The sequence below is a fragment of the Haliotis rubra genome, unplaced genomic scaffold (genome assembly GCF_003918875.1).
Source record: "Haliotis rubra isolate DU_JTF1 unplaced genomic scaffold, ASM391887v1 Scf780, whole genome shotgun sequence".
Classification (NCBI taxonomy): Eukaryota; Metazoa; Mollusca; class Gastropoda; order Lepetellida; family Haliotidae; genus Haliotis; species Haliotis rubra.
The window spans coordinates 18,453-46,414 of record NW_025767502.1 but is presented as its reverse complement, the minus strand read 5'-3'; the positions used below and the strand labels follow the sequence as shown (position 1 = coordinate 46,414).

At 39.3% G+C, this 27,962-nt stretch overlaps 1 protein-coding gene and 1 long non-coding RNA gene across 2 annotated transcripts; one reads left to right on the top strand and one right to left on the bottom strand.

Moving 5' to 3' along the window:
- Positions 1-91: 91 nt before the first annotated feature.
- Positions 92-27,962, bottom strand: LOC124260899 (DNA repair protein REV1-like). The gene is given in 21 exon segments (XM_046695222.1): positions 92-905; positions 1,316-1,418; positions 2,803-2,968; positions 4,593-4,910; positions 7,182-7,445; positions 7,973-8,105; positions 9,962-10,294; positions 11,693-11,822; positions 12,230-12,374; positions 14,290-14,510; positions 15,317-15,436; positions 16,136-16,212; positions 16,214-16,288; positions 17,522-17,646; positions 18,441-18,742; positions 19,230-19,479; positions 19,481-19,922; positions 23,684-23,852; positions 24,792-24,906; positions 25,303-25,469; positions 27,830-27,962. Coding segments are annotated over 20 exon segments (3,732 nt in total). The 5' UTR covers positions 25,420-25,469; positions 27,830-27,962; the 3' UTR covers positions 92-778.
- LOC124260902 lies at positions 2,610-24,440 on the top strand. The gene is made up of 3 exons (XR_006894207.1): positions 2,610-2,663; positions 5,829-5,834; positions 24,394-24,440. It is a non-coding gene; the product is annotated as an uncharacterized LOC124260902 (long non-coding RNA).

Sequence of the window (27,962 nt, the reverse complement as noted above, 5' to 3'; positions counted from 1 at the left end):
CACACTCAACTTAAACATTATTAACCACTTTCATAGCAGTTTTAAGCTTGTCAGAATATGTTTCACTGATTTAAAAAATCCACTGCTACAAAGAGGCGTACATCGCCTACCGGCTTGGGTAACACTGCTACAAAGTGGCGTACATCAGACTGTATTACCCTTGAGAGAAGCATACAACTTATATTATGAATTTGAAAAGGAAAATTTGCACATTACTTGTACCAAAAATGACACATTTGCAGATTTTCATGCTCACAAAAAATATTCTCCACTGTATGTGTTATTTAGTGGTACTTCCAAGCCATTCTAAAACTCTACAATAAGTGTGTTTCTGTCATCTTTCAGTGTTTCATTACCAATGTTTCATCATTACCTTACCACCATTTGGTCAGTAAATAAGTACATGGTCCTGATAAAAGCGCACAGGTAACAAACCAGGTGCAGTTCAGTTGTGTTTAAGAGTGTTTAGATGGGTGATAATGTTTGGTGTCTTGATCTAAAAAGCTTCTTGATTTTGGTCCTGCCTGTCATTGAAGATGAAGTGTCACATGAAAAGTTTCTTTGACAAGTGACATCAAAATTTGTTCACACAAGTTAATGGGTACCCGGTAGGATTATATGCCTCCTCATAGACAGCTTTGGTTGTATACTTTCCAGGAAGCTGAGAATGATTCTTGAGTGCACACTATCCATTAACCAGCATGATAACAATGCAAAGCACCTGTGATCAGTTGAGATGACACAAAATAAATAGATTATGATTGGTATACATGTAGCTTCATCTGGCAAGCAGCCAATCAACATTGAGTTGACATCCGTGGATAGATTTGATCACTTCCTGTGTGCTTGTGAGAATACTCTTGAATGATTCATACCAATGTGTGTTGGCAAGCTTCCTTATTTTCCTGAAAAACAAACCAAAACATTATTTAGAGCAATTCAATTTAGGTACAGAAGCTCACCTTTATAAGATGATCAAAATCAGCAAAACAAAGTGGATATTGTATGATGTTGCACACGTAACATTTGGAATTACACTTTCTCTGAAAAGTACAGATTCTAGTACTTTTGGGGGTTGAGTCCCTTCCAGGAATCAAACCCACAGTCTGAGCCTAAGGCACCTGATCGACATCACACAGTCAAGTCAGCGATCTAACCCACTCAGACATTGCAGCGTCCATAAAATAGTGTCTGACAACTGGTAGTCTGGATCACATACATATGTACCCCTCTGGCAAATGTAACTGGCACGGTTCCCATGATTCTGTATGACATGTTGATGAATTGTCAAATGAAACAATCTAGATTCACTGACCTGTTAAGGAACTTGAGGACCAGGTCGACCTGCTCCAGGTTGTGGTCCAGCACCAGCTGACCCAGATATTCCAGCATCACACTGATGTCCTCCTCCTGGGGCTCTGCAACACACACACACCGCCATAAGTGTACACACAATATCACTTTGAATACAGTGAGTGAGTGAGTATGGTTTTACGCCGCTTTTTGGCAATATTCCAGCAATATCACAGCGGGGGACACCAGAAATGGAATACAGCCAGCTGAGAGAGTGAGTGTAGTATTTCACCGCTTCTAGCATTATTCCAGCAATATCACGTAGGGGACACCAGAAATGGGCTTCACACATTGTACCCATGTGAGGAATCGAACCCGGGCCTTCGTGTGTGACTAGCGAATGCTTTAACCACTAGGCTACCCCACCTGCCCTACAGCCAACTGAAGAAGAACCATTTACTACTTTGACATCCACAATAACCTGCATGTCTGTCTTCAGCAACCAGGGATAGAACAGCAAATTTTGTCAAAGGTTCCACAAGGCACCAGACGGATAATTTAGGTGTGTCTTTATGAAAATAAGTGTGGCGATACTTTTTGATGATCCAGTTAAACTTAAAACATCAACACAATTATGTCATTTCAATTAATTGTTAATAAGTCAGCAAACATCATATAAACCTGTAAACTAGTCTGTCCCACAGTCCCTGAACCACATTATTTTCCCTTCTGTTTATCCCTATCTGCAATGCTAAAGCCCTAATTGACGCAAGTCTAGATTTCCTCAGGTTTTGAACCTCCCCTCTCACTGGGGCTCTGTTTCCATGTAAATGGGATTATTTGTTATTATCATATTCAATATAATAATATCATATGTGTATCTATATTGCTCTGAATTCAATACAAAATGTATGCTCAAAGCACTACAATATCAAGGACATACAAATGAGGAAAAACAGTTTTCAGTGTATAAAAGAAGAAAGTGGCTGAAGATTTAAATTAGACTTTGTAATATTTCCTAAAGAGGAAGGTTTTGATGGAACTTTTGAAAGCTTAAATAGAGGGAGAAAGTCTTAGCTCAAGTGACTACTGGTTTTAGAGTTTTGGAGATCCACAGCAGATTGATCGGAGACCAAAGGATGTTAGTTTATCATTTAGATACACCCAACTGAATTCCCAGACCCAATTACTACTTTGATATCGACAATAATCTGTTTCTAAGTAGTCAGCACCCCATGCTGACAATTAATCAGCAATGCTAGTCAAGTAGTCAGCATTGCTGCCAATGGTGTAATGTAGTCAGCATTGCTGCCTTGGTGTAGCCCATTTGCATAGATTGAAGCTTATGATGTTTATCACTGGATTGTCTGGTCTGGACTCGATTATTTTCAGACGGCTGCCAGCGTTAAACAACCAACCAACAAGTGGACATTGTCCACTCCTGCAAGACTAGAACCATTCAGTCCATCCATAAATTAATTAATTCAACTGTCCACCAATCCTATCTACCTGGACAAGCCTCCAGCCACTCCACCAGCAGGTGCTTGACCTCTTCCATACTAACAGCTCCACAGAGGTTCACCTGTTCCTCCTGTTCTGTGGGATCAGGCTCTGTTGGGGGAGGGGCAGGGATGGGCGTGGCCTGTGGTGTCTCAGTCAGGTTCTTCCCTGAGTTCTGCAACATATTGTAAACATCCTGTAAGTGTGGGAACAAACTTCCACTGTAATGTCCTAGCAACTGAACCACAGAGTACATCAGACCATTCTATTTTAATTTCGTCACAGTGTTTCAGAATGATCTGAACGTCATTTCTCAGCGGTCAATACCTTAACGATTGGGATTCTGCAACTAAACTCAAGCACAGTATTAACAACTTCTGAGGGATATTTGTTTTTGCAACATCAACAGAACCCGAAGTTTGACGGAGGATGCACCAAAATGTCAGGTTATGATCACAACGACATACTAAAATATTCATCATCCTGTGTCCTTCAACTTTTGAAGAGCCGTTTCTCTTACATTTGTATGCATTTAAATTTTAAATCAGTTTAAACGCTCTTAGGGACAGTTCATAATTTATGGCTAGGGGGGTGATGATGATTTTAAGGGGGGGTCACCCATTTTGTTCTGGGGAGCTAGAGGGGATCAGCAATTTTGTACACAGGTACTAGGGGGTGGGGTGTCTGCCAGCAAAAATACATAAAAATATGTTTAAAATTATGATTAGAAATTATTGGAAGGGGCTGGGGTCATTTTTTGTACATGACATGCACTTATTTTGTACATAAATTTTAGGGGTTGTCATTCACATTGTACATGCTTCTCCATAAAAATCATCATCACCCCCCTAGCCATAAATTATGAACGATCCCTTATTGTAATGATCAATACGGTACGTCTTGTGTTACTTATTCAATGTTTTCACGCTCAGGGTATATTGTTCCTGAAAGACAATCTTATGTTTTCAAAACACAGTTTTTAACTTAAATATACATGATTTTAGCATCATGAATAAATCATTAATATTGTTGTGTTGAATTTCTGTGAAACAAAATAATTATCACAGGTGATCATATTGCCATAAACAAAACTGATCATGCAAATAAGCCCTGTAAAGTTTCAACGTAGTCTCATCATTGTTAGGGCCATTTGAAACATGCAACATGACAGTGTATGAAATAAGCCAGAAACCCAGCCAGACATCTGGGCTGGTAACTTCAAAATGTTACCAGCCCAAAATGGATTTAACCAGACCAGACAATCCAAAGAAAAACTCAATTTTTAGGTACAATGAATAATTCAATGAACCTGAGACATGTATTTACAACATATTTGCAGAACTCAACAAGTCAACGCAGTGCTTTGAGCTTGCGATACGAAGGTTCAATGTTCAAACAGTAATTGTCAAGTCTATAGTAACGCTCAATTTGAAGGATAGATTTTAAGATATGGTATATTTACTCAGATGTATGGAACATGTTATCTAAAGACCAGATCATCAGGCTGACCAGCTGTCAATTTAGATCATCCTTCTCGGGCGGTCGAAACGGCCTTATTTCATACACTGAACATGACATTTTTCATTAAAGAAACTGCAGTGAAAAAAGATCTTAATATCTCTTCTGTGAATGTCAACCTTGCATGGATATCAACAGAAGAATCTTTCCATTTCAAAAATTCTGAATTGCTTTTTGAGAAAACTAAACAGAAGGGAAAGAAAATACTGGCAATATCTGAAAATAAGTATCTGATGATGATTTGTTTATCTTAGCTCCAGGGTGATTTTGTAATTACTCACCTTCACCCCATAGTTAGTTGTTATCTTGGGCTGTATTGCGAATTCCAGCTTCTTTGCACTCAGCTTCTTTCGACCTACTGGACATCCTTTGGGGACCTTGAAGACAGGACTGTTTTTCTTGCTTCGCCCTGGTGATTTACTGGGTGACCTTCTAGCTGGCTCTCTTCCTTTGGAGGGAGACTTGGCCTGCTGAAGTTGCAGGGGTGGAGGTTGATTATCCTCAGTCGGCTCTGCTGAATGTTGGCCCTGACGAACATACTCGTCCCGGATTTCCTTCTGCATGTCTTCAGGGAGAGCATTAAGACAACTCATGTCCAGCTGAGAGAGAGTAATTATTTGTTTTAAGATAGATAGAAACATAAAGTGCACCAATATCAATACTGAAGGAAAAATATGGAAATGTGTTTGGTAAAAAATGCAGATTGTACCTGGAATTCTACATCAGTTCATTTATCGAACCCATGAAGATCTTATCTTCAGCAACCCATGCTTATCATAAGAGGCCGACTAATGGGATCGGGTGGTCAGGCTCGTTGTCATTGTATCCCAATGGCATAGATCGATGCTCATGTTGTTGGTCACTGGATTGTCTGGCCCAGAGTTGATTATTTACAGACTGCTGCCATATAGCTGGAATATTGCTGAGTGTGGCGCAAAACTAAACTCACTCACTCTTTCATTGTATACACTGCATTTCTCCATCACTGCTGCTGACAACCCTGACTGCCACTGACTGCTTCCAGCAAGGATAACAGTAAGTGTTTGCATTAAACATTGCATAAATGGCATTATTTGATGGTTGACAACACATACAGGTGTCCTAGCCTTTTAATCATCAGCTTTGTCCTTAATGTGAGACATTGGTAGGGTTCCCAAAACTATAAAAAATACAAGGCATAGGGGACATTTATATTCTGTGAGTACTTCATGGCTTTATTTCACTACCCGTTCATAAAAAGACATGTCACAATCACAGAGGCATGTTTGGAAGCATCCCTGGACAAGTGTTTGCAACTGATATGGCAATGTCCCCCGCCGCTAAAGAATGGAATATCTATATTTACTACTTTTTATATTTTGGTCACATAAAAGATGCCTGAAATGACTGGTGTCTGCATAATCACCCAATGTAGGCTGTCAACATACTTGAAAACATTGGGTGCAATGTTTTATGAGATATCGCGTTTAAATAAGTTTGAAAAGTGGTCAAAGTGTCGTGGTGACCTTGAAGGTAAGGTCAAGGTCACCCAAATCAACTGGTGTCTGTGTAATCCCCCAATGTAGGCTGTCATCAAATTTGAAGACATTGGATACAACAGTCCATGAAATATCGCGTTAACAAGAGTTTGAAAAGTGGTCAAAGTGTCGTGGTAACCTTGAAAATAAGGTCAAGGTCACCCCAATCGACTGGTGTCTGTGTAATCCCCCAATGTAGGCTGTCACCAAATTTGAAGGTATTGGATACAACATGCATGAGATATCACATTAACACGAGTTTGAAAGTGTTCAAAGTGTCGTGGTGACCTTGAAGATAAGATCAAGGTCACCCAAATCGACTGGTGTCTGGGTAATCCCCCAATGGTTGCTGTCACCAAATTTGAAGAGTTCATGAGATATCGGGTTAACAAGAATTGGGACGTACGTAGGTACGGACGCCGCTGAATACATAACTGACAATGTCATGCAGTATATTCTCCAGGATTGATTTCTATGTAACAAACAGGCTTCCATGACATGAGTTGGCATCCCTGAACAACTGACAATGTGCTGCAGTATATTCTCCAGGATTGATTCCTATGTAACAAACAGGCTTCCATGACATGAGTTGGTGATTAAGTCAGTATCGTTTGTTGGCAATATCCCAAAGTTATTTTGTTTGTTATTTAATCCTGCACTCAGCAATATTCCAGCTGCATGTATATGGCGACAGTTGGTAAATAATTAAGTCTGTACCAAACAATCCACAGCATGAGACTCGATCTAGGCAATTGGGATAGAATGACATGTGTCAACCAAGTCTGCAAGTCCGACCACTTGATCCTGTTAGTCACCTCTTACAAGACTCATGCGCCGCCATATAGCTGGAATATTGCTGAGTGCGGCGTAAAACTAAACTCACTCACACACTACAAGTGTTACTTAAGACCAACCCAGATTTTCGCCAATCTAAAGTTTGTAATTACATTACTCAGAATTGTATGTTCTTATGCTTGGGTATCTGCTGGTTTTCAGCGAACTGCCACAAGGACCATGGTAATGTTGTATCAGAAGAGAGACAAATAGCCAATTGGTGTATGTTTATGGTCTTGAGTTGCTATGGTATCTCAGAGCTCGGATGGGAAGTAGCACCCTGTCAGGGTAATCTCCAGTTTTAAGGCAGGGATCATGTTCTACATATACTGGAGGGTGCCAAATACCGATTACCATCTGTTGAAAATATATAGATTTTGTAAAGTGAATTTATGGCCATGATGTAATAGAGGTAAAGTATTCCAAAAACCGTTTTGCTTCACACATCTGGTTGTAAGGAAGTAAACCAAGATCATTGCTGGGACCCAGTGGCTAGCTTACTGCCTCACACTGATGTACCTGAGAGAACGACGGTAAGGCTTCCATGCTGCTTCCACCTTCTGCTTCAACTGTTGAAGGACCGGATTCTGGTGAGTAAGGTGCTTCATCCTCATTGGTTACAGTTGCTTCCTGAGACGGCCAATGAGAACAACCTGGAACTTCATCTGCTCCCTGATTGGCTGGTACAGTGCTGGTCTTCGTTTGTGCCCTCTTTGTGCCCATGTCCTTCTCAATCTGTGCCCGAATATCTGGCGGTAGCTCCTTCAACACTTCAGGGTCAATCTGAAATCAGAAAACACAACATATTTATTTCAGAATATCTTGCTTCTGTGACACCTATTCTGGTAATCAGAATCTGTTACACCTGCTACACCTGAAACTGTTCTGGTAATCAGAATCTGATACACCTGCCACACGTGAACCTGTTCTGGTAATCACAATCTGATTGCACCTGCCACACCTCAGCCTGTTCTAGTTTCACAATCTGATGGTAATCAGAACCATTACACCTGCCACACCTGAACCTGTTCTAGTAATCCTGTTCTGGTAATCACAATCTGGATTGCCACATCTGGATTGCCACATCTGAGATTATGATGGTAATCAGAACCATTACACCTGCCACACCTGAACCTGTTCTAGTAATCACAATCTGGATTGCCACATCTGAGATTATGATGGTTATCAGAACCATTACACCTGCCACACCTGAGCTTGTTCTAGTAATCACAATCTGGATTGCCACATCTGATGACGTACCACAACTACGTTTGTAATGTACACAAGGTTGTCAAACCCAAGTCATGTACCTGTGAAGGAGAAGGGAAGTAGTCGTGAGCCTCGTTGTGAGATTCAACCGTCTGCTTCCTGACAGGTGTCTTAGGGGATCCGAAATCCGGCAGATAGGGTAGAGGTGGCGTCGTTTTCTTTGCTGTCTTTTTCCTGTAAATCAACACAAGATCGACTGTAAATCAAATGGGTGTTTGTCTGATTACATAACACTGGTTTGATCCACAGATCTGGAATACTAGTCCTGGTGTCTTGTGACTTTTTCACTGTGTGTGCTTTCCACATTTGATGACTGATGCAATTCTTTATACAAAATGTACAAAATGTTCCCATGATTTTAGAGGGGAACATTCGACATATCTTTGCAGTTGCCATTCAGCAGGATATAATGAATTTTTTGGGGGCACACCTTGCATAATCACTGCTTGACAGTAATTCATGAGCACATACTTTTGACATAGTCAGAATCGAAAAAAGTTTTTTTTCAGTTGGGGACGTGGAATAGCCTTATGGTTAAAGCATTCCCTCAATGCCAAAGACCCTGGCTTGATTCCTCACATGAATAAGGCCAATTTCTGGTGTTCCACAGCAATATTGCTGGAATATTGCTAATAGAGGTTTAAAACCCAAATCAGTCATTCACTGCTTTTAACAGAGACTTCTTATGATTATGGAAACGTTTTTGTCGCATTTATGTTAATTCTTTTCTTTGCGATCACTGCTATAATTATCAGAACACAACAATCTGTACCCAAAATATGAGCAGAGGTTTTTAAACAATAAATATTATACATGCACACCAGAAATAACGACTCCATTTCAAATACATCATTTATATTTCTGTGAACTGTAACATAATGCTTTTTTAAAAAAAAATTAATGTTCTCAGGCATGTAAAACAGTATTTTCTGTATCTGTAGGTGGGAAAAAAAGTTGGTAGTATGTTTAGTTGGTTTTACAAGAAACCAAATAACAAAAAATATGCCTTCTGTTTAAGAAATACAGTTCGCTCCACCACCATGTATAGTGTAATACAGCACACTTTCGCCCTGAACTATTATAGCTAAAGCACGAGGATGCTTTTGTCCGAGTGCTTTAACGTTATAATAGTTCAGGGCGAAAGTGTGCTTTATTACACTATACATGGTGGTAGAGTGAACTGTATTTCTTTTCTAAGATGCCAAATTTAATACTTTCTAAGGATAATTACGATTAATCTAAGGCAGAAAACAAACAACAGTGTCGGTGACCTAAATTAAGAATCCTCGCACAGGGCTAACTGGCACGCTGTTCTATTGATGTGTCTGCCCCCCTATGTTAAGACTAACGTTACCAAAAAAACAAATGATAAACAGTTTGATGACGGTTTACGTTCGGATTGAATATCTTCTCTAAATCATTTTAATTACATCTGTGATTAACGTAAACAATATGGGGCAATATGAACGTCACATTTCTACTACCAACGTAAGTTTAGATCAGTACATCTAGATGAAGCTGAGTAGTCCAGCAACATTCCACGATTGCATTGTGGGAATGTAAACATTGCGACCGTTACCGTGTGGCTGAAAACTTTTGAGTCGAATTGAGACATTTTAACCGTCGGAAAACACAGACGTAATGAATCCACCAGTGATATTAGCTGCAGGAAGCAACTGCAAACCAAGAAACGCGATGCAACAGGGTAGTTTACTGTAGGAAGCTGTACGAGGCGATGACAACTGACATGCATCGTGACATCGCTTACATTGTGACACAATGCAGAATTGTTCGATTACGAGGGGGCAGACTAGAATGGTGCAGTGACGCCAATACATTGTGATGTAATGCAAAAAAGTGCACATTATTGTCTGATAAAGTACTGTCGGTGCCTTTGATCTTTCACCAAGCATCTTAGAAAGAAGAATCTTTCATAATATTATATCTATACAATCTATCATGCCATGAGTACTATTCATTTAAGTATGTTAAATTTAAACAAAACAGTTTGTCAAGTAACATTCACTCACCGAGCAAGTTCTTCCAGTATTGGCAGACTGCAAGAACTAAAGACAACAGCATTGCCTTCGTCTCCAACACCAACATCATCAATCTCCTCCTCATCATCGGACACATATGTAGGCATATTTTTATCTGACCAATCAAAAGACCCCTTGGCTTGTGTCAAGCTAGACTCCTGTTCATCCTGTTTGTGAGGGGCTACAGGCTTGGTCTGGGAGGCTGCACTTGGTGACGTGGATTTGTTTCTGGGGACAGCAGAGCTGAGGATGCTCTGATTGCCTGGACCTGTAGACGACCTTCCCAGTGTGGAACTCTCCAGCCTGTGAGTCTGTATTCCAATCTGCAACACATGCAAAATCAGTTGTTTAAGTGAGTGAGTTTAGTTTAACGCTGCACTCAGCAATATTCCTGCCATATGGCGGCGGTTCAATTGTTTAAAATGATATAGGTGAATGGTGTCTAATAGTGTCTAATAACAGTCAGCGATATACAAACTAACACGGTGGGCTGAGAGTCTGTGAGCCTGGAATAGACATCTAGTGATTAATAGTATGAGCAACGTCCCATTCTATCAGGTCATGATGACAAATGCAATCAGAAAGGGGGGCGGTGGGGTAGCCTAGTGGTTAAAGCGTTGGCTCCTCACGCCAAAGACCCGGGTTCGAATCCCCACATGGGTACAATGTGTGAAGCCCATTTATGGTGTCCCCCGCCGTGATGTTGCTGGCATATTGCTAAAAGCGGCGTAAAACCAAGAAACTCAGGCAATCAGAAAAGTCTAGTCATTCCACACAATCCACCTGGACACTTCTTTTGAACACAAAGGGCCTAACTAATACAGAAAGAGCAACACTGCATGTTGAGGTAAAATCGGGTTTAACGTCACACATTTTGCTCATATGACGACGTGTGCATGCGTGTGTATGTGTGGCTGCTTGTACTAGCCAAGACTTCAGCTGGTTTTATAGTGCTTGCTCACTGAGATACCATGCTGCAGTTAAACATGAATACCCCACTCAGACACATTATACTGACTCCAAGCCAACCAGTCCATTTTGTACCCATAAATGCTGAGCGCAGGCAGGGAACAACAAGTACCATATTTTAACGTCTTTTGGTATGACGTGGACAGGGATCGAACCCATGACCTTCTACTCTCTGGGCGGACACTAACCACTACACCAAACTGCTTGGCCTTTTCTCTCATACACCTTATCATGTTCAGCTCCTGAGCTAACAGTGACACAACCAGGAATCTCTGCACAAAGATAATCCTAACGTCCATCCTTTCACATTATAATAACCAGGCCCAGGTCACATATCTCAGTCTATGACAAATATGGAGTACGAGGGATCTGTTCCACACTTGAAACATGATGGGGTTGATAAATCATGAAATAAGTGAACTCCTAAATGTTGCTGTTATATTGATCCTACACTGATTGTACACTATAGCTGAAAAAGGTTGGTTTGTTGTTTAATGCCGCACTCAGCAATATTCCTGCTATATGGCGGGGAACTGTAAATAATTGAGTCTCGACCTGACAATCCAGTGATCAACATCATGAGCATCGATCTACACAGTTGGAATATGATGACAACCAAGTAAGCAAGCCCGACCATCCGATCCCGATAGTTGTCTTTTACGACAAGCATGGGTTACTGAAGATCAATTCTAACCCAGATCTTCATGGGTTAGCTTAAGAAAGTATATGGAACAGTGAAACTAGTGCACCTCACCCCTCAAGTCAGCAGCATTAGCTTTCATGGCTCTCATCATGGCAACGCATTCCTTGGCAATAACCTTCCCATCATCCGTCGCCATCGGGAGGCTGGAGGACTTTGACACATTGGTACATATTCCATGACCTGAATCAAACACACAATGAACATATCTCACCAATCCACTGAAAAGTGTTATTGTCTGTAACCTTATTCCTCCTTAACACTAATAACTTCAACAACAACAAGAATCGGGCGTACACACATACGTCGCATAATGTAATTTTTAAGTAACTACCATAATGTGATATTTTAAAATACATTTTATCCTGACAAGCATGGCAGGTCACATGACTGTTTTGGTGGGAAAAGGGAGGCAACACGTGGGTGAGAGAACTTTTACGTCCTCTTCATGAACTACAAGGGATTCAAGTGTTCCACTACCATTCACAAAGAAGAAGAAGATAAGCACATAAGCATGAGTCAGGATAAGGAAAAATACAACAATCATCAATATACTAGGGAACTCAGTATATTTTCAAGTCAAATCCTACCCATAAACTTGGCTGTTTCCTTGGGAGCATCCCCTCGCCTTATCATCAGCTTCAGCGTGATTGTCTTGCCCCTCATGTTGATGTTCTTGAGGCGTGTCGACACTTCTTCTGCCAGGTCACATAGGAACTTCTCCGCTTCAGACTCCTGTCAAAGGGCATGAATTATTTGTGAATCCTTTAAACATTCTCAAACTTTGTAAGATGTTCTTCAGTTTGATATTCACAGAAGGTAACTCTAAAAACAAGAAAATTAATCAACTTACTGATGAGTTTACACGGAAAAAACTCATTTGTTTTTGTCACTTTAATTATGGAGTGAGTGAGTGAGTTGGGTTTTACGCCGCTTTTAGCAATATTCCAGCAATATCACGGCAGGGGACACCAGAAATGGGCTTGAATTATGGATCTGATCCCAACACAAATTTTAAAAGACTTAAGGTGTTCTATATATTTGTGTTCATGAAAAGTAACAAAAATTCAGAACAAGAGTCATAAGAAGATGACATATCCCCCCGCCCCCCACATATTTGAAAGAACAAATCATCTGACAGTTACTTAAAGTCCAGCTTGATTATTTTTTAGACTAAGTCCAGATCGTTTCCATGGAAATCATGAGTAATATAAATGCCAAAAATCTGTAAATTGCAAAAGGCACCATTTCAAAATTTGCCTAATATATCTGCCAAGTTCTGTTGAAAGATATTGAACGCTTTTCAAGTTGTGCTCCGGAAATGAAGCCCACCCCTCCCTTTTGGGACTAAGTCTGAATTGTTTCCATGGAAACCAGGAAAAATATATACGCCAAAAAATCTGCAAATAGCAAAAGGCACCACTTAAGGTTCTGTTTGATATATCTACCAAGTTTTGTTGAAAAATATTGAACGGTTCTCGAGTTATGCTCCGGAAACGAAGCCCACCTCTCCCTTTTGGGACTAAGTCAGAATCGTTTCCATGGAAACCAGGAAAAATAAATATGCCAAATTTCTGCCAAATAGCAAAAGGCACCACTTTGTCATCTGCCTCAGTAATCTGCCAAGTTTTGCTGAAAGATATTAAGAAGTTTTCCAGTTGTGCTCCGGAAATGAAACCCACCCTTCCCTTTTGAGACTAAGTCCGAATCGTTTCCATGGAAACCGAAAAAAATATAAATGACAAAAATCTGTAAATAGCAAAAGGCACCACTTAAGGTTCTGTTTGATATATCTTCAAAGTTTTGTTGAAAAATATTGAACGGTTATCGAGTTATGCCCCGGAAACAAAGCCCAACCCTCCCTTTTGCGACTAAGTCTGAATCGTTTCCATGGAAACCGGGAAAATTAAAATGCAAAAATCTGCAAATAGCAAAAGGCACCACTTAAGGTTCTGTTTGATATATCTACCAAGTTTTGTTGAAAAATATTGAACGTTTTTTGAGTTATGCTCCGGAAACAAAATGATTACGGACGGACGGATGGACGGATGAGGCGTCGACTATATCCCCCCACATTATATGCGGGGGGATAAAAACAAAATCAAACTACCAATGAATCTGAACAATCACATCACTTTCAGTTGCATTATGGATCTGCCAATACTCAACTTCACAAAATTAAAAAATAATTACATCAATTTTTTGAGTGAGTGAGTGAGTGTGTGAGTGAGTGAGTGAGTGAGTGAGTGAGTGAGTGAGTGAGTGAGTGAGTGAGTGAGTGAGTGAGTGAGTGAGTGAGTGAGTGAGTGAGTGAGTGAGTGAGTGAGTGAGTGAGAGTTTAGTTTTACGCTGCACTCAGCAATATTCCTGCTGTATGGTGGTGGTCTGTAAATAATCAAGTCTGGACCAGACAATCTAGTGTTCAATAGCACGAGCCTTGATCTACGCAATTTGGAACCAATAACATGTGTCAACCAAGTCAGCGAGTCTGAACGCCTGATCCCGTTAGTTGCCTTTTATGAAAATGGTTAAAATGTAGAAGGTGGACCTGGAAACAGCTAATCAAACAGGTGTGTTCTCAAAAACAAAATATCTCTGGCATCAGTAAAATGATGCCTTGATGAAGTGGAATAACCTTACAAACACCCACCCTCTGAAACCTGATTCCGTAATTGATCTCTGCAGACACCGACTTCCTCTCCTTCTCCATCTTGATCTGACGGTCATCCTGTCCACGGCAGTATTTATACAGGGACTGTCCGGTCTTGGGTCCGAACTCCTTCTGAAGGGCGACCAGAGACAGCTTCTGGAGGTCGCCACATGTGGTCACATTCATGGTGGTCAGCTTCTTGGTCATGGAGTACCCCACACCTGAATCACATAGTGTGTGAATGAGTCAGAAACTTGTTCGTAACCATTTCATAGGATCACAGGGATTTACAGGATGCGAATTCCTGCATCTATACTCATAAACATTGACAATGGACGCAACAAAATTTATTAGCGCCTCCACAGGGACTCAGAAAAGGTCCGAATACATTTTGTAAAAATTCCAATCAAGTGACAATAAAGTCATCACTGAGTTTGCTACTAGCTGGGTTATGGTATCATTTGCAATTTAATTACTGTAACAATGTGATAACCATGATACACAATACAACAGCAGTATTAATAATAATGTTTAAGTGTCAGGACCCCTGAAAATTAAGAGTATGACTTTATGACTGAACAACTGCTTTGTTGATGCGCATCACCTGAATAAAGAAGATCAGTCATAAAGTTTCTCCTTATCTGATTCACCAGCTTCTAAATATGCCACACAAAGAATTCGAAGTAAGGATCAGTTTGGAATTTAGTTTTCCATTTCACTGTATTGTGAAACATTGTTTGTAGAAATGAAAAAAAATGTCAGAGGTTATGTTGTTGTCTTTCTAATTTCAGTGTTTGTTTTGCTGTCCTTTGGTATCTTAAACCACCTACGAAAAAAATAAGGCCTAACATAGTATAAACTTATCAACATATTTCAGAAAAGTTGAAATACATAATACTAGGTTTATAACAAACACACTCATTTTCGGGTCCTGGCCATATTCTGTATATTTTTTAGGAAAAGAATTTAACAACATATGGTTATAACTAACTAAAATAAGTGTTCTCAAGCAAGTCCACATACGCACCTGGTAAGTCTCGGATGGATTGTTTAGTGATGAATTCTGGAACAGCATCTGCGGTCAGATAAAACTGACCATTTGGTTTGGCGGACCTTGTGGCAAGACGAGCCAGCAGAATACTCCCGCCTGGAACAAAAATATTAAATAAATCTTTTCAAATTCTTATAATATGAGAGGGAGTATGGTTCACTTTTGTGATATCATGGCAGGAGACACCAAAAATAGGGATTGCCACATTGTACCTATTCTGGGAATCAAAGCTGGCTTTCAGCGTGTCTAGTGAACATTTTGTACACATGGCTATTACAATGCCTCTAGAATGTGTTTTTGCCTCAATACTTCTGATGACCATTGTTGACAGAGTTTATTGTGTTTATTATTATTATGGTGGATTCTGGTTGACATTTTCCTGTTTAGTGACAAGTGGCAAGTTAGTCATCAAGTTAGTCAGGAGAACAGTCTACAATTATTGTGGGCAGTCATTTTACTACAGATAGCAAAGACTGTAGTCTGAGACCAGGCCCTGATTTCTCAAAACAAACTTACGTTTTTGCTCAAATTTCAAACTGAGCTTGACAATTTGACACAGCTGAATTTTTAACTCAACTGCATTTTTAAAATAAAAAAGCTCAAACAACTTAAGTAACCAATCCACCAAACTCAAATTGTCTACTATGTTTGAGTTTAATATCAATTTCAGTTCATTCTGGGAAATGCAATTTCCTGCGTTTTCATAAATTTGAGTACTACTCTAACTTAAGTCAAAACTCAGACTTAAGTTTGTTTCAAGAAATCGGGGCCAGATGTAAACAGTAAAACCATTACCAAGGCCGGCTGAAGCAGTACACCCAGTCTTGTCGTGGATCTCCTTCCTCAGCAACGTCGCAAACTCCTCAGGTGTGGCCTGTGACGGCCAGGAGGTCGGTACAGTCCACCAACATCTCGTCACAGCTCACTGCCTCGATGTCATGAGTGAAACTAGAGGCAGGTGAACGGAGATGAATAATATAGTGTAAACCATATTTACTAACAGTTTACTAAATTGGAGATAGGGGTAGACAACTTCTGTTAACTTCAAACGTAGTCATTCAAGGTACAGCCATTGTGGCAACATGTGTGTTTGTAATTACATTTTAGCTGGATTACATACATAACATCTTATATATGTCTCAGAAAGTTTACCTTATGTATTTGAAATGTAAATAATCAAATCATGCCACATCAAAAACACAGCTTGATTTTAAAAGTGTGCCCACTTGCATGAGTGTGGGCATTTCAGAAAGCTTTTACAATACATATACTGACTGACTGACTGAGTTTGGTTTTACGCCGCTTTTAGCAATATTCCAGCAACATCACGGCGGGGGACACCAGAAATGGGCTTCACACATTGTGCCCATGTGGGGGTTCAAACCCAGGTCTTCGGCGTGACGAGCCAACCCTTTAACCATTAGGCTACCCCATCGCCCCAATACATATACTGACTTTCAAGGGAGCCCAGCAGAAATGTTCGGGCACCACAGACATATTTTAGCCATCCAAGTATGAACGTAACTGTGTCATTGACCATGTACACCTTAAATTCAGGCTGCAATGATATGAGATGTATTTTCTGACATCTGATTAGTTAACAATTGCTTGACAATATGAAGGTATATTTTTCACTGATTTTAACTGAGCCATATTTCAATATATTCCTATTACAAACATAACTGTGTCTCTACACATTCACCATTATCTTACCTCACACATGAATGTCGCTGAGCGCTCTTCTATTATTTTCAATGTACCCTGCTTACAAGCGAGTAACATTTCAATGTACCCCGCTGTCAATGGCAACTCATTTTGTACTTCGTGGTAGTAATTCTTTATCTCGAATTACATTGAGTCACGTATGATGTACGGAAATTACCGATGTTTTGCAAATGCAAATCGATGGAAGGGAGATAACTCTAAATCTGTTTTTCTTGTCAGCAAAATCTAGCGATGGCTACAAAAAGATTTGTACCCGTGCTTCAAACAATTCAAAATTAACATTAAGGTGTTCGGTAAGATAAATATGTCGTTCACTGGTCCCTCGGGGCCCATGGGTTGATGTACCCTTCGGGCTCAGGGAACATTAACAAACATCGAGGGTACATCAACCCATGCCCCCCTCGTGACCAGTGAACAACTTATAATATACTCCAGCTGCAGTAATGTGAGACTTACCTTGCCACTGTGTCGTACAGAGCTCGAGACACCTCCTGGTATTTGTCAAAGTTGTAGGGAATGGTCACAAGATCGGGACACAGTAGCTTGGCTGGTCCCATAAACATCCCATTCTTCACACCAGCCTGAAAGAGTGAGAACAAGATTATAACGAGTCAAATCTAACAACAGCTTCAATGTATATAAGGGTGTTGATAGAAGAGTTGTCTGGAGAGTAGCCTCCCTTGGTTTGCAAGGATCCACTAATTCTTCCTGATATTGATCCTTTGTTCTTGCCACTACAATGTTGTAAACATCGACAACTTGAAACACATTTGAATAAGGGGTGGTGATGTAACCTGGTGGTTAAGTGTTTGCTCTAAAGATCCAGGTTTGATCCCCTACTTGGGTACAATGTGTGAAGCCCATTTCTTGTGTCCCCTTCTATGATATTGCTGGAATATTGCTAAAAGCAGCATAAAACTAAACTTACTAACTTTTGAGTAAAATGACAGCACATGATAAAACTGAAATAACTGTGAATAAATATATTCATTTTCTCAGTGCATATCAAAATAAAATACTCCAAAGCTGTCATCTAAAAAACATATAACACACAACACAAAGAGGATCGAAATACTAACTCTCCTTTTAATTTATTTTCAGCCCTTAGATTAGATATGAACAAAGCAGAACATGAGTTTTAATATCATTACAATTTTCACAGATATTATCATATTTATAGTTGTTATCACGTATCCCTTTACTATTGTTTACACAACTGAACTCTCCACAGATCTGTCAAAATATAAAAGATTAAATGACATTGAAAATAGAGGCCCAAATAAAGTACTATCAGGTCAAACCAGAAGTGTATGAAAAAATACACCACAATTATTTGATTACTTAAATCCTTCAAAACCAAATTCAACTGTCTCACCTTTCTCGCCTCATAACTACAGGAAGCAATTTCCGCCAGAGAATGAAATGTATCTTTCCCAGTGGAACCCTTTGGTACGAGAAAGTCAATTTCTTTCCCCTTCAAATCACTGCCTTCACCTTCTTCTTCTTCTTCCTCGTCAAACCTTCCATCAGCTTCACTGACATGATGTGACCTTCGACCTTTCTTCCCTCCTTGTTGACGTTTCAGCTCCCATTGTTTCTTTTCGAAGGCGAAGTCTGACCCTGGGGTCTCCTTGGCTGCCCCCTTGCCCCGGGAGTGGGTCACAGCGATGGGGCGACCTGGGCAATAACACATATATCACACACAAGTCAGATAACGGACATTACTTTTCCGAACAATACAGGTTGCAACCCAAGAAGATCTGGGTTAGAATTGGTCTTCAGCATCCATGCTTGTTGTAAGAGCGACTAACTGGATCGGGTTGTCAGACTCGCTGACTTGGTTGACACATGTCATCGTATTCCAACTGTGTAGATCGATGCTCATGATATTGATCACTGAATTGTTTGGTTAACATTTGATCATTTACAGACTGCCAGCATGTAGCTGGAATATTGCTGAGGGCAGTCTTAATCAACAAATGTCCATGATTACAGATGAATGAATGAATAAATGAATGAAATGTTATTAATTATAACCAGCTGCTCTGCTGATATTCATGTTGGCTTTTCAACTTTATCTTTTAAAAAAAATTCACATTTGGATTCATGAACCATTGTGGAAAATTGCATGATCAGTATCTCAGCCAATGAGAAAGCAGCATACCTCTGAGTTCCGGCTTGTCAAGAAGCCCAACAGACACAAAGAAACAGTCCATGTCGACATGCATGATGACCTTCTTGGGCTTCCCACTGCAGGAGCCCGATGTGAAGTTATTGATCCCGGTTCTGGCAACACTGTCCTGGTGAAACTGCTGTAACCTCTGTCGCCCTGGAAATGACCCATCACTCTGTTTCTGCAGCTCATTCACATAGGCGCGGTATTCTGCCCCCCAAGTTGATATATGATGCAATCGGGGAATGAGTATAAAATTCTGAGAGAAAATTAGAATCTCCAGCCCGTGCCATTGTTTTATTTGACAATTTGTCATGGTAAGACCCTGTTAGTTTTTCCGCAGATGTGCGGGTTTGGTTCACAGATACTTCTTCATCAATAGTGTCCAGACTGTTCTCGTTGCTGGTGTCATGCATATTTTCTATGTCCTTTGTTCGGAGGTTGGCCAAGTCTTCATCCGAACTGTCTCCATCTGACATAGGGTAAAGGTCATTGTCATTTAACACACTGCCATGTTTACTGAACTGGGTGCAGCCAACAGATGCTTCCGAGGTTTTGGAGGAGACACTTGATGATCGGCTGAGAATGGATGTCTTTGTGAAGGATGTGAGACCGTGTTGTGATCTAGTCTGCGCTGTGTACAGCTGGTAGTTGGTGTATGGAAGCAGCTTGCCGGCAGCCACACTGAAATTGACCAGTAAATGAATCGAAGAGTGAGCATGATCATATCTATCTCAATATGTGTCAATCTTATTCCGGTACTGAAAAGGCCCCAGGCCTATAGTACACTATATATGTTGCCTTATACACGTTCAAGGAACAATATGTTTTCTATGTACAAATGAGTAGAAAATATACATGGACAGGTTTTCAATTTCTTTAGGACTTGAACTGTTTAGCAGTAGTGAAAACTTACGGCTGTTTGGATGGACATAATATTTTTCTCTTATATATTTGCTTCGAAGATTAGTGTAGTTAGGGCATACAAGAAGAAAATGATACTCGTCTTCAATTGCATTTGTATTACATAATTTACAAGTTCTATGTTCTCTATCCATATTTACATATTTACCTTTCTCGATTAGAAGTCCATGAGATGAGCATCGGAATCGTGTTTAACTTACTCTATACTTTCTTACATTTAAACATGATAGCTAGAATTCGGCATGGATATTGTATTTAAACATTAGGTAAGTGTCACATTTGCTTGAAATAGATAAAAAAACAAAAATGCCAGTTTTGAAAATACTGATCTTCTAGTCTTTGAGTAAATGATTTGATAAGTTCCGGATATATACCATTTTCTTGGTTATGCCAAAGATCTCCAAATCCAGTAGAAAATAATAACTGTTCAATCTCATTCACCCAATTTTTGTGTCCATTTCTATCATATAAAAGCATCATATGATAACATTTCTTCGGTAAGCGATAGGTTGGCATGTGTATTAACTTTATCCAATACCGAATTACTTTAAAATAAGAGTGTATATGTAAAGGAAACCTGCCACATTCTCCATAAATCATGATATTTGGAGTGTTTTGTTTAACACCCAAAAACTTTTTACAGGCATACAAATGTACCATTTTTAATTTTCCAAGTGTAATTAATCCCCAAATTTCTGCACCATATAAAAGAATAGGATATATTTTTACATCAAATATTTGAAAAATGAATTCATACTGAGATCACCAAGAATATGTATTTGTCTTAGGATTCCAAGAAGTACTTTCTGTGCCTGCACTGCTGCATAGTTTGCGTGCAATGACCAGGATAATTGATTAGTGAAATATACACCTAGATATTTGTAAGAATTTGTAGTTTCAAGTTTACAATCTTTATAATACCATTCTTCATGTTTTCCTAGTTTTCTCCCATTTTTAAATACCACTACTTTTGTTTTATCCAAATTCACTGTCAGCTTTGACTGCTCACCAAGGTTTTCCAGTTCATATATTTGCCTTTGCAGGTCAATAATAGTACTTGATATTAATACAATGTCATCAGCAAAAAGCAACAGAAATCAGGATGTAATTGTACGCTTTGTGTACAATTATTCTCGATCTGCATGGCCAATTCTTTTATGAAAAAAGAAAATAAGAAGGGACTCAATACACCGCCTTGTCTGACTCCTACTTGTATGTCAAAGGTTCCTGATACTACATTATTATATTACACAAGCTTTAACATTCTCATATATCTGTCTTAAGAGTTTATTCATTATGGGGCTTAGTCTACTTGTGTTTAGAAGATTCCATAATTTATTTATTTCGACAGAGTCAAACGCTTTACCAAAGTCAACAAATAACGCATAAAATTTTTCCCCTTTAATATTAAGGTATCTCTGGATGATACTTGTACAACAAACATATTATCAATGGTTGTGTAGCCTTGTCTAAAACATGCCTGGCATTCAGTTAACTTATCCATTGTTTCCCCCCAGAATACTAACCTCTTATTAATAATTGAAGTGAAAATTTTACTGAAAATGCTGAGAAGTGTTATCCCTCTATGATTATTAATGTTGTTTAAGTCGCCAGTTTTGTGCAAAGGAACTATTATTCCACCATTCTTTAGGGAAGTTACCTTTTTCAAGTATCAGGTTGAATAATAAATCTAAGTATGGGGTGAGAAGGTCAGCCGAATATTTAAACAATTCAGGTATCATATTGTCTATTCCTGGGGATTTGTTAAGCTCAAGATTCTGGATGCTGTCTAATATTTCTTTCCTAGTTATATGCGAGTCTAGTATCTGTTCTGTGAGTTCGCAATTTACGTCAGAGATTACGGGATTATTATCATTTTCACATTCGGATATTTCACCATCTGTTACGTTTTCGAAAAATTACCAGTCCGGATACAAACTTGCCTGTCCGGTTTAAAAAAATCAGGTTTCTGAATACTTTACTGTTTGTAGGCATCGCAATGAACAATATAGCACTAACAGGCAATGTACCGAGTTTAGTAAACTCAAAGTACATGTGTTGTAATTGGTTATTGTAAAATGAACTGTCTGATCGTAAATAGTTTAACATAATTATCATAATACCTTAAACACCTCAAACTGACGACAAGAGAACCTGTCTGATGTTATGAAATATTTACTGTTAGGGGTAAAAACATCTACCTGACCACCGGACAGGCTACTTTTGAAATTTGACCGTCCGAGATGAAAATAGACCATTCCGGATGGTCGGGCAGGCGGGAATTTTAAACACTGCTAAAGTACTGTCGGAAATAGAAAAACCTGTTTCTAGGCTGTTACTCTGTATCCCTAAAATTTACACAATTGCAGTTAGTATATGTCGAAATAACCTAACTGGGCATTCAGTGGAATGCGTAATAGGATATCCAGAAAAACATGTTTACCTGTAAAATTGGGCAAAACTTAGAAAAAATACCAATAGCTACTGAAAACAATAGATCAGAAAATAGATGGCAATTAGGTCGCTCAGCCAGGTATGACGACGGCCCGTAGACTCACCTGGCATGAAATACATGTGCTGCCTACGGGCACAGGGGGTCATCTCAAAGATATTTTATGCTTTCTCATGTGTGTTGAATATGTCTCATCTATTGATTAACATCTTACGTGTCTTTCTTTCACAAAGTTTATATTGAGATATGTAAAAGAGTATGATACCCATAGAAAAGCTTATACCAGCCATTGTAATGAATGTCTCAAAATATATAGGTGGCATGACCATCCAATGATCGACAGGACTGGATAGTATTTGTAAATTGTTATGACATGCTGTTTGCTTCCCCAGTCTATTTCCCCTGAAGGATTATCTCATCTCAGCTGATATCTCTATCACCCAGCCCAACCGCACCACCGTTTGAGACGACCCCTCCTACCTGTTTCTTTTTATAGTGATAGTGAGACTCCATGGTAGCTACATCCTTAATAGTTTCAGTATTAAAGTTATTATTGTTTACGTCAGCTATCGCTTATAATAAAGATAAGTTTATTTTTTTAATGGGCATTTAAAAAGTGTCCTTTGCAATACAGTATCATCGCACACTAATTTGCATAAAGTCATGGTCTGTTCCAAATAATTCGCTTTGGACTGCATTGCTTATTTCTGCACTAATCTCTCCTCAGTAAAGTCCTTTTTCCATGTTTCCTATCTCTCTACCACTGAGACGGTAGTAAGGCTGAACTTAGTTAACAGATATTTCACACTTTCACATATTAACTGCATAAATTGTAGATATAAAAGCGAAAAAAACATGTTTTTCTATTTCCGACAGTACTTTAACCCCTTGTTCCAGCACTGAAATATGATGAATAGTCTAGTCTGTCGCTGCATCCACAACTTGCTTTGCTCCCACACTAAGTGAGTATGCTGTGATAAAACACCCCCACTGTCTGTCTTCAAACTTCTTTTACACTCGTCCACATCACCTCAAAACTATTGTTTGAGCACTTTAATTAGGTCCCTACCTCTCTGTAATCCACTCTGGACGTACGACTTTCATCCCCTTCAGCTCTCTGACCTTGCTGTCTGGGAGGTTGGTTGCCACGATGTGAGTGACTCGTGTCCGGTACAGGTACTGCTCGAACGTCCCTCCATGGGTGGTCAGCAGACGGCGCAACTCATCAGAGGATGGCTCTGTAATAGACATATTTTGACATCAGCTTCCTTTGTCTCTGTTACCATGGCTACTGACAGATCAGACAGATGTTCCTCGGTTATATACACTTATAAATGTGAACTTAATGTGTGTGTTTTTTTCTCTCTCTGTGTCTTTCTCTCTCACACACACCCACCCACACACAGACAAAGGAAAAGTGTCTGAATTTCCTGCATCTGAGTAAGAATATTTCCTGTCTTACAGAAACTATGGTAAACATTTTGATGCATTAATCATTAAACAAGAGTCATCAGAAGATGACAAATCCCCCCAGCCCAAATTGTTTCCATGGAAATCATGAAAACTATAAAGGCCAAAAATCAGCAAATAGCAAAAGGCACCACTTCAAAGTCTGTTTGATATATATATGCCAAAAACGGTTTTCAAGTTGTGCTCCTAAAACGATCGGAGATCGAGTGGCAACTGGTCAGACTTCGCTGACTTGGTTGACACATGTCATCGTATACCAACTGCTTAGATCGATGCTCATGCTGTTGATCACTGGATTGTCTGGTCCAGACTCGATTATTTACAGACCGCCGCCATATAGCTGGAATATTGCTGAGTGCGACGTAAAACTAAACTCACTCATTCATGTGAGGGGCGGTCGGGTAGCCTTGTGGTTAAGGCGTTCGCTCACCATGCTAAAGACCCGGGTTCCACGTAAAACTATACTCACTCACTGTCAGTCATGTAAAATACACCACCACCCCAAGGTATCTGGAATAATGCAGGTGTATATGTAACTTAAATGTGAGTGAAAAATTAGGATTTTACGCTGCCTTTAGCAATATTCCAGCAATGTCATGGCAGGGAACATCATGGGTTTCACACATTGTACCTATGGAGTGGAATTAAACTTTGGCTTGATGAGCGAACGCTTTATACACTAGGCTACTTCATTGCCCATAACTTACTTGTGTATCCATTGACATAGACATGAATTCCATTGAAGATGTCTGATCCAGATGTTCCCCCTGCTGTGTTGAACTGATCATTCAGCTTCTGCATCTTGGCCTGCATGTACCCTCCCTACAACAAATACTTTCCATAGACTAAATCAGCTTTAATAAACGGTACAGCACTTTGCTATAAGATAACTTTATGAACATAAAATGTCACCTTCTTGTCAAGGACGCCCCAACCCAGCATATACATATAATAAACATATAAACTTACTTCAGGAGCTCAAACTGGCTTAAACGAAATGGATATTTGGTAAGCTTCATGTTGCCTGAATAGCCCCCATTCAACACTGTGCAAACAGTCACGCTGACAATCTTACAAGCCATGAATATAAGCAGCACAATGATTTACAACTCCTGCCAGGTTCTACAAATCATATTGATGGCAATAAACCCTTTGGCCTGTCACCACTAGTTCTATGTAACAGGTTCCTGTAGTTGAGGCTAAATGACTATTCCTCACCCAGGCTTCAAAGCCGTCTCCTTCATGTCTCAGTTTTCTCAGGGCACCTCCTGACGTAGATTCTGATGAGTTACCTCCCCTTCTAGGTCGACCTCGGCTGCGGCCTCTTGACGACATATTGTATCCCTTGCTGAATGCACTAAATCAGCATGTCATCTTCATGAAATCTGTGTGCAATAAAGCCCAAAATAAATAACTGACTCTGTAAATAACTGTTAGATCTGTTCCTACAAACTGTGTATGCTAAAGCAAAGTTGTGATAAATTCATTAGAAAGTATGTATAGATGTCAATTGTAATGTTGCTTGATCAAATGAAGTTGCCATGTTGCTGCCTTTCACCTCGAAAAACAAAACTTGATGTCTACAATCAGTAAAATAGAGTCCCTGGACATTTTTTAGTTGAAAAACATGTTGGCTCCATAAAATAAGTATTTACTGTATATGGTATATGGTCTCTGTCCAGAACTATTGAATTGTGCATGTCAATTCTTAAGCAGGTTGTTTAATGAAATGAGTTTTCCATACAATTCATGGACAGGAATTTAAGTCGGCACATGACAATAGATTACAGTTTTAGCAGAATACAACAAGTATTAGTAACATTTACTATAATCAAAAGTAGGATCTGTACCCATTATGTCCATGTGGAAGTAGAAACTTTTAGTAACATATATTGGGGCGGTGGGGTAGTCTAGCTAGTGGTTAAAGCGTTTGTTCGTCACGCCGGAGACCCGGGTTCAATTCCCCACATGGGTACAATGCATGATGCCCATTTCAGGTGTCCCTCCACCGTGATATTGCTGGAATATTGCTAAAAGTGGCGTAAAGCTAAACTCACTCACTCACTGGTAACATATATTAACAATGAACTTCAATATTAATGAATTTGAATGCAATACTTGTTATGTATGTATCTTGCGATGCATGATAACATACTTTGTTTTCTTGATTACCATTTCTTGATTACTGCATGAACAATTTAAAAACACCTGACCAACTTATTTAAGACAACTATCATCAAAGTATCAAAGTATCTGTGTGGCGCAATCTGCCTTGTTGTATCGTCTGAAAACAATCAATCTGGCAACAAATTTATGAATCTGCAAATATGTTCGGCACAAAAACAGACTAAGAGCACTGTGTAAGTAATCTGGATAAGGAATAGACATGAGAGTAACAAAGCTGATTGGATACGAAGTGACATGGAACCATCATTTTATGCCACTAAACATGACATCATCTTCTAGAGGCTACTTGTCAAATCATGCTGTGTCTGAGATTCATGAATAGAAAACAGACCTGGCTAACAGAAAAAAACCCAGCAACAAACAGGTGACTCGGGTAACTTGGAGACCTGACCTGTTGAACCAAGTGAGGAGACTCACATTTGATATTTTCAATTCCTACTTCAGGTTCCTCCATATTTACTTACTGCAGTACCATATATAATTAACTGGATCCTCATTCTGTCATGTTTACTTCGCTATATCTCAACTGTCAATCACCACAAACCTATGTTACAAAGTTCAAAGTATAAAATGATTATGTCGGTCTGCTAAAGGAAGGCTACCTTTCTTTTGTAACTTCAGCAGCACTCAAAACGTCTTAAATTGTGCAACTTCTCAACGAGCCTGGACAAAGCCATTACGGAAGAAAGGGGCATAACTCTTGTAAATACTGGCTTGCCGCTAATTTTCATTGTAAAATGTTTCAAAGTGCCCCTAACCACAAAAATCGCTTCAGGACATAATATAACATAATATTGATCGTGCTTACTTTCTGACATTCATTCATATGATGAGTCAATACTTTTAATTGATTGGTTTTATGACAATAGTTCACTGAAGCAGAGACCTAGAGCTTGTTTTATGAAAAACATCGGGTGACTTCAGAAGTATGTGTTGAATTGTCCTTTCACTGTTTTGGTGCGTGTCTAATTCCATTTTTTTCAAAGTGCTATTAATTCAACTTTGTAAAAAGACTATATTTGGTTCCACCCCGAAACAAGAACATATTCTTTAGAACATTGAATTATTTTGCTGCTTATACAAACAAATCATGATTATTGCTGCTTATATGAACGATGAAGAATTGTCGCTGCTGATAAAAACACTATTTGAAGAGGACCAGATGCTGGTACATGCCAAAAAGAAAAGAAAAAGACATGTAAGTAATATAGGGAACGCTCTGCTTATCGTAGCTGATAAATGAGTGAGTGAGATAAATAACTCTATTTATATATGGTTAATAGTATGAATTCCACAAAATAACGATATATACTCAATTCCAATAAATAACGATACTTAGTTACCTAGCTTGGCATCGATCCAAACATGTGACTTGATTATTTACGTGTTACAAAACTCGTTGCAGTTATCCCTCCTAGCCTTGCTCCAACTGAAGGCTGTACTGAATGCTAAGTACATGGGTGTATAGTAATTCTATCCTTCGAAGATAGGACCCCAGTCTGTTATTTATTTATTTATTTTGCTTTCAGAAATTATAATTTAAACTATAATTTTTTACCTTAGAGACTTGTGCACGTCTATTAGCCCTCCATGATTAATAGAATTCCACGACGGCTCTCACTTCCGCGTCATCCAACCATCAATGCGTATCTTCACATCACGGGTCTTGCCCAAAGTGCAGCAATTCACCA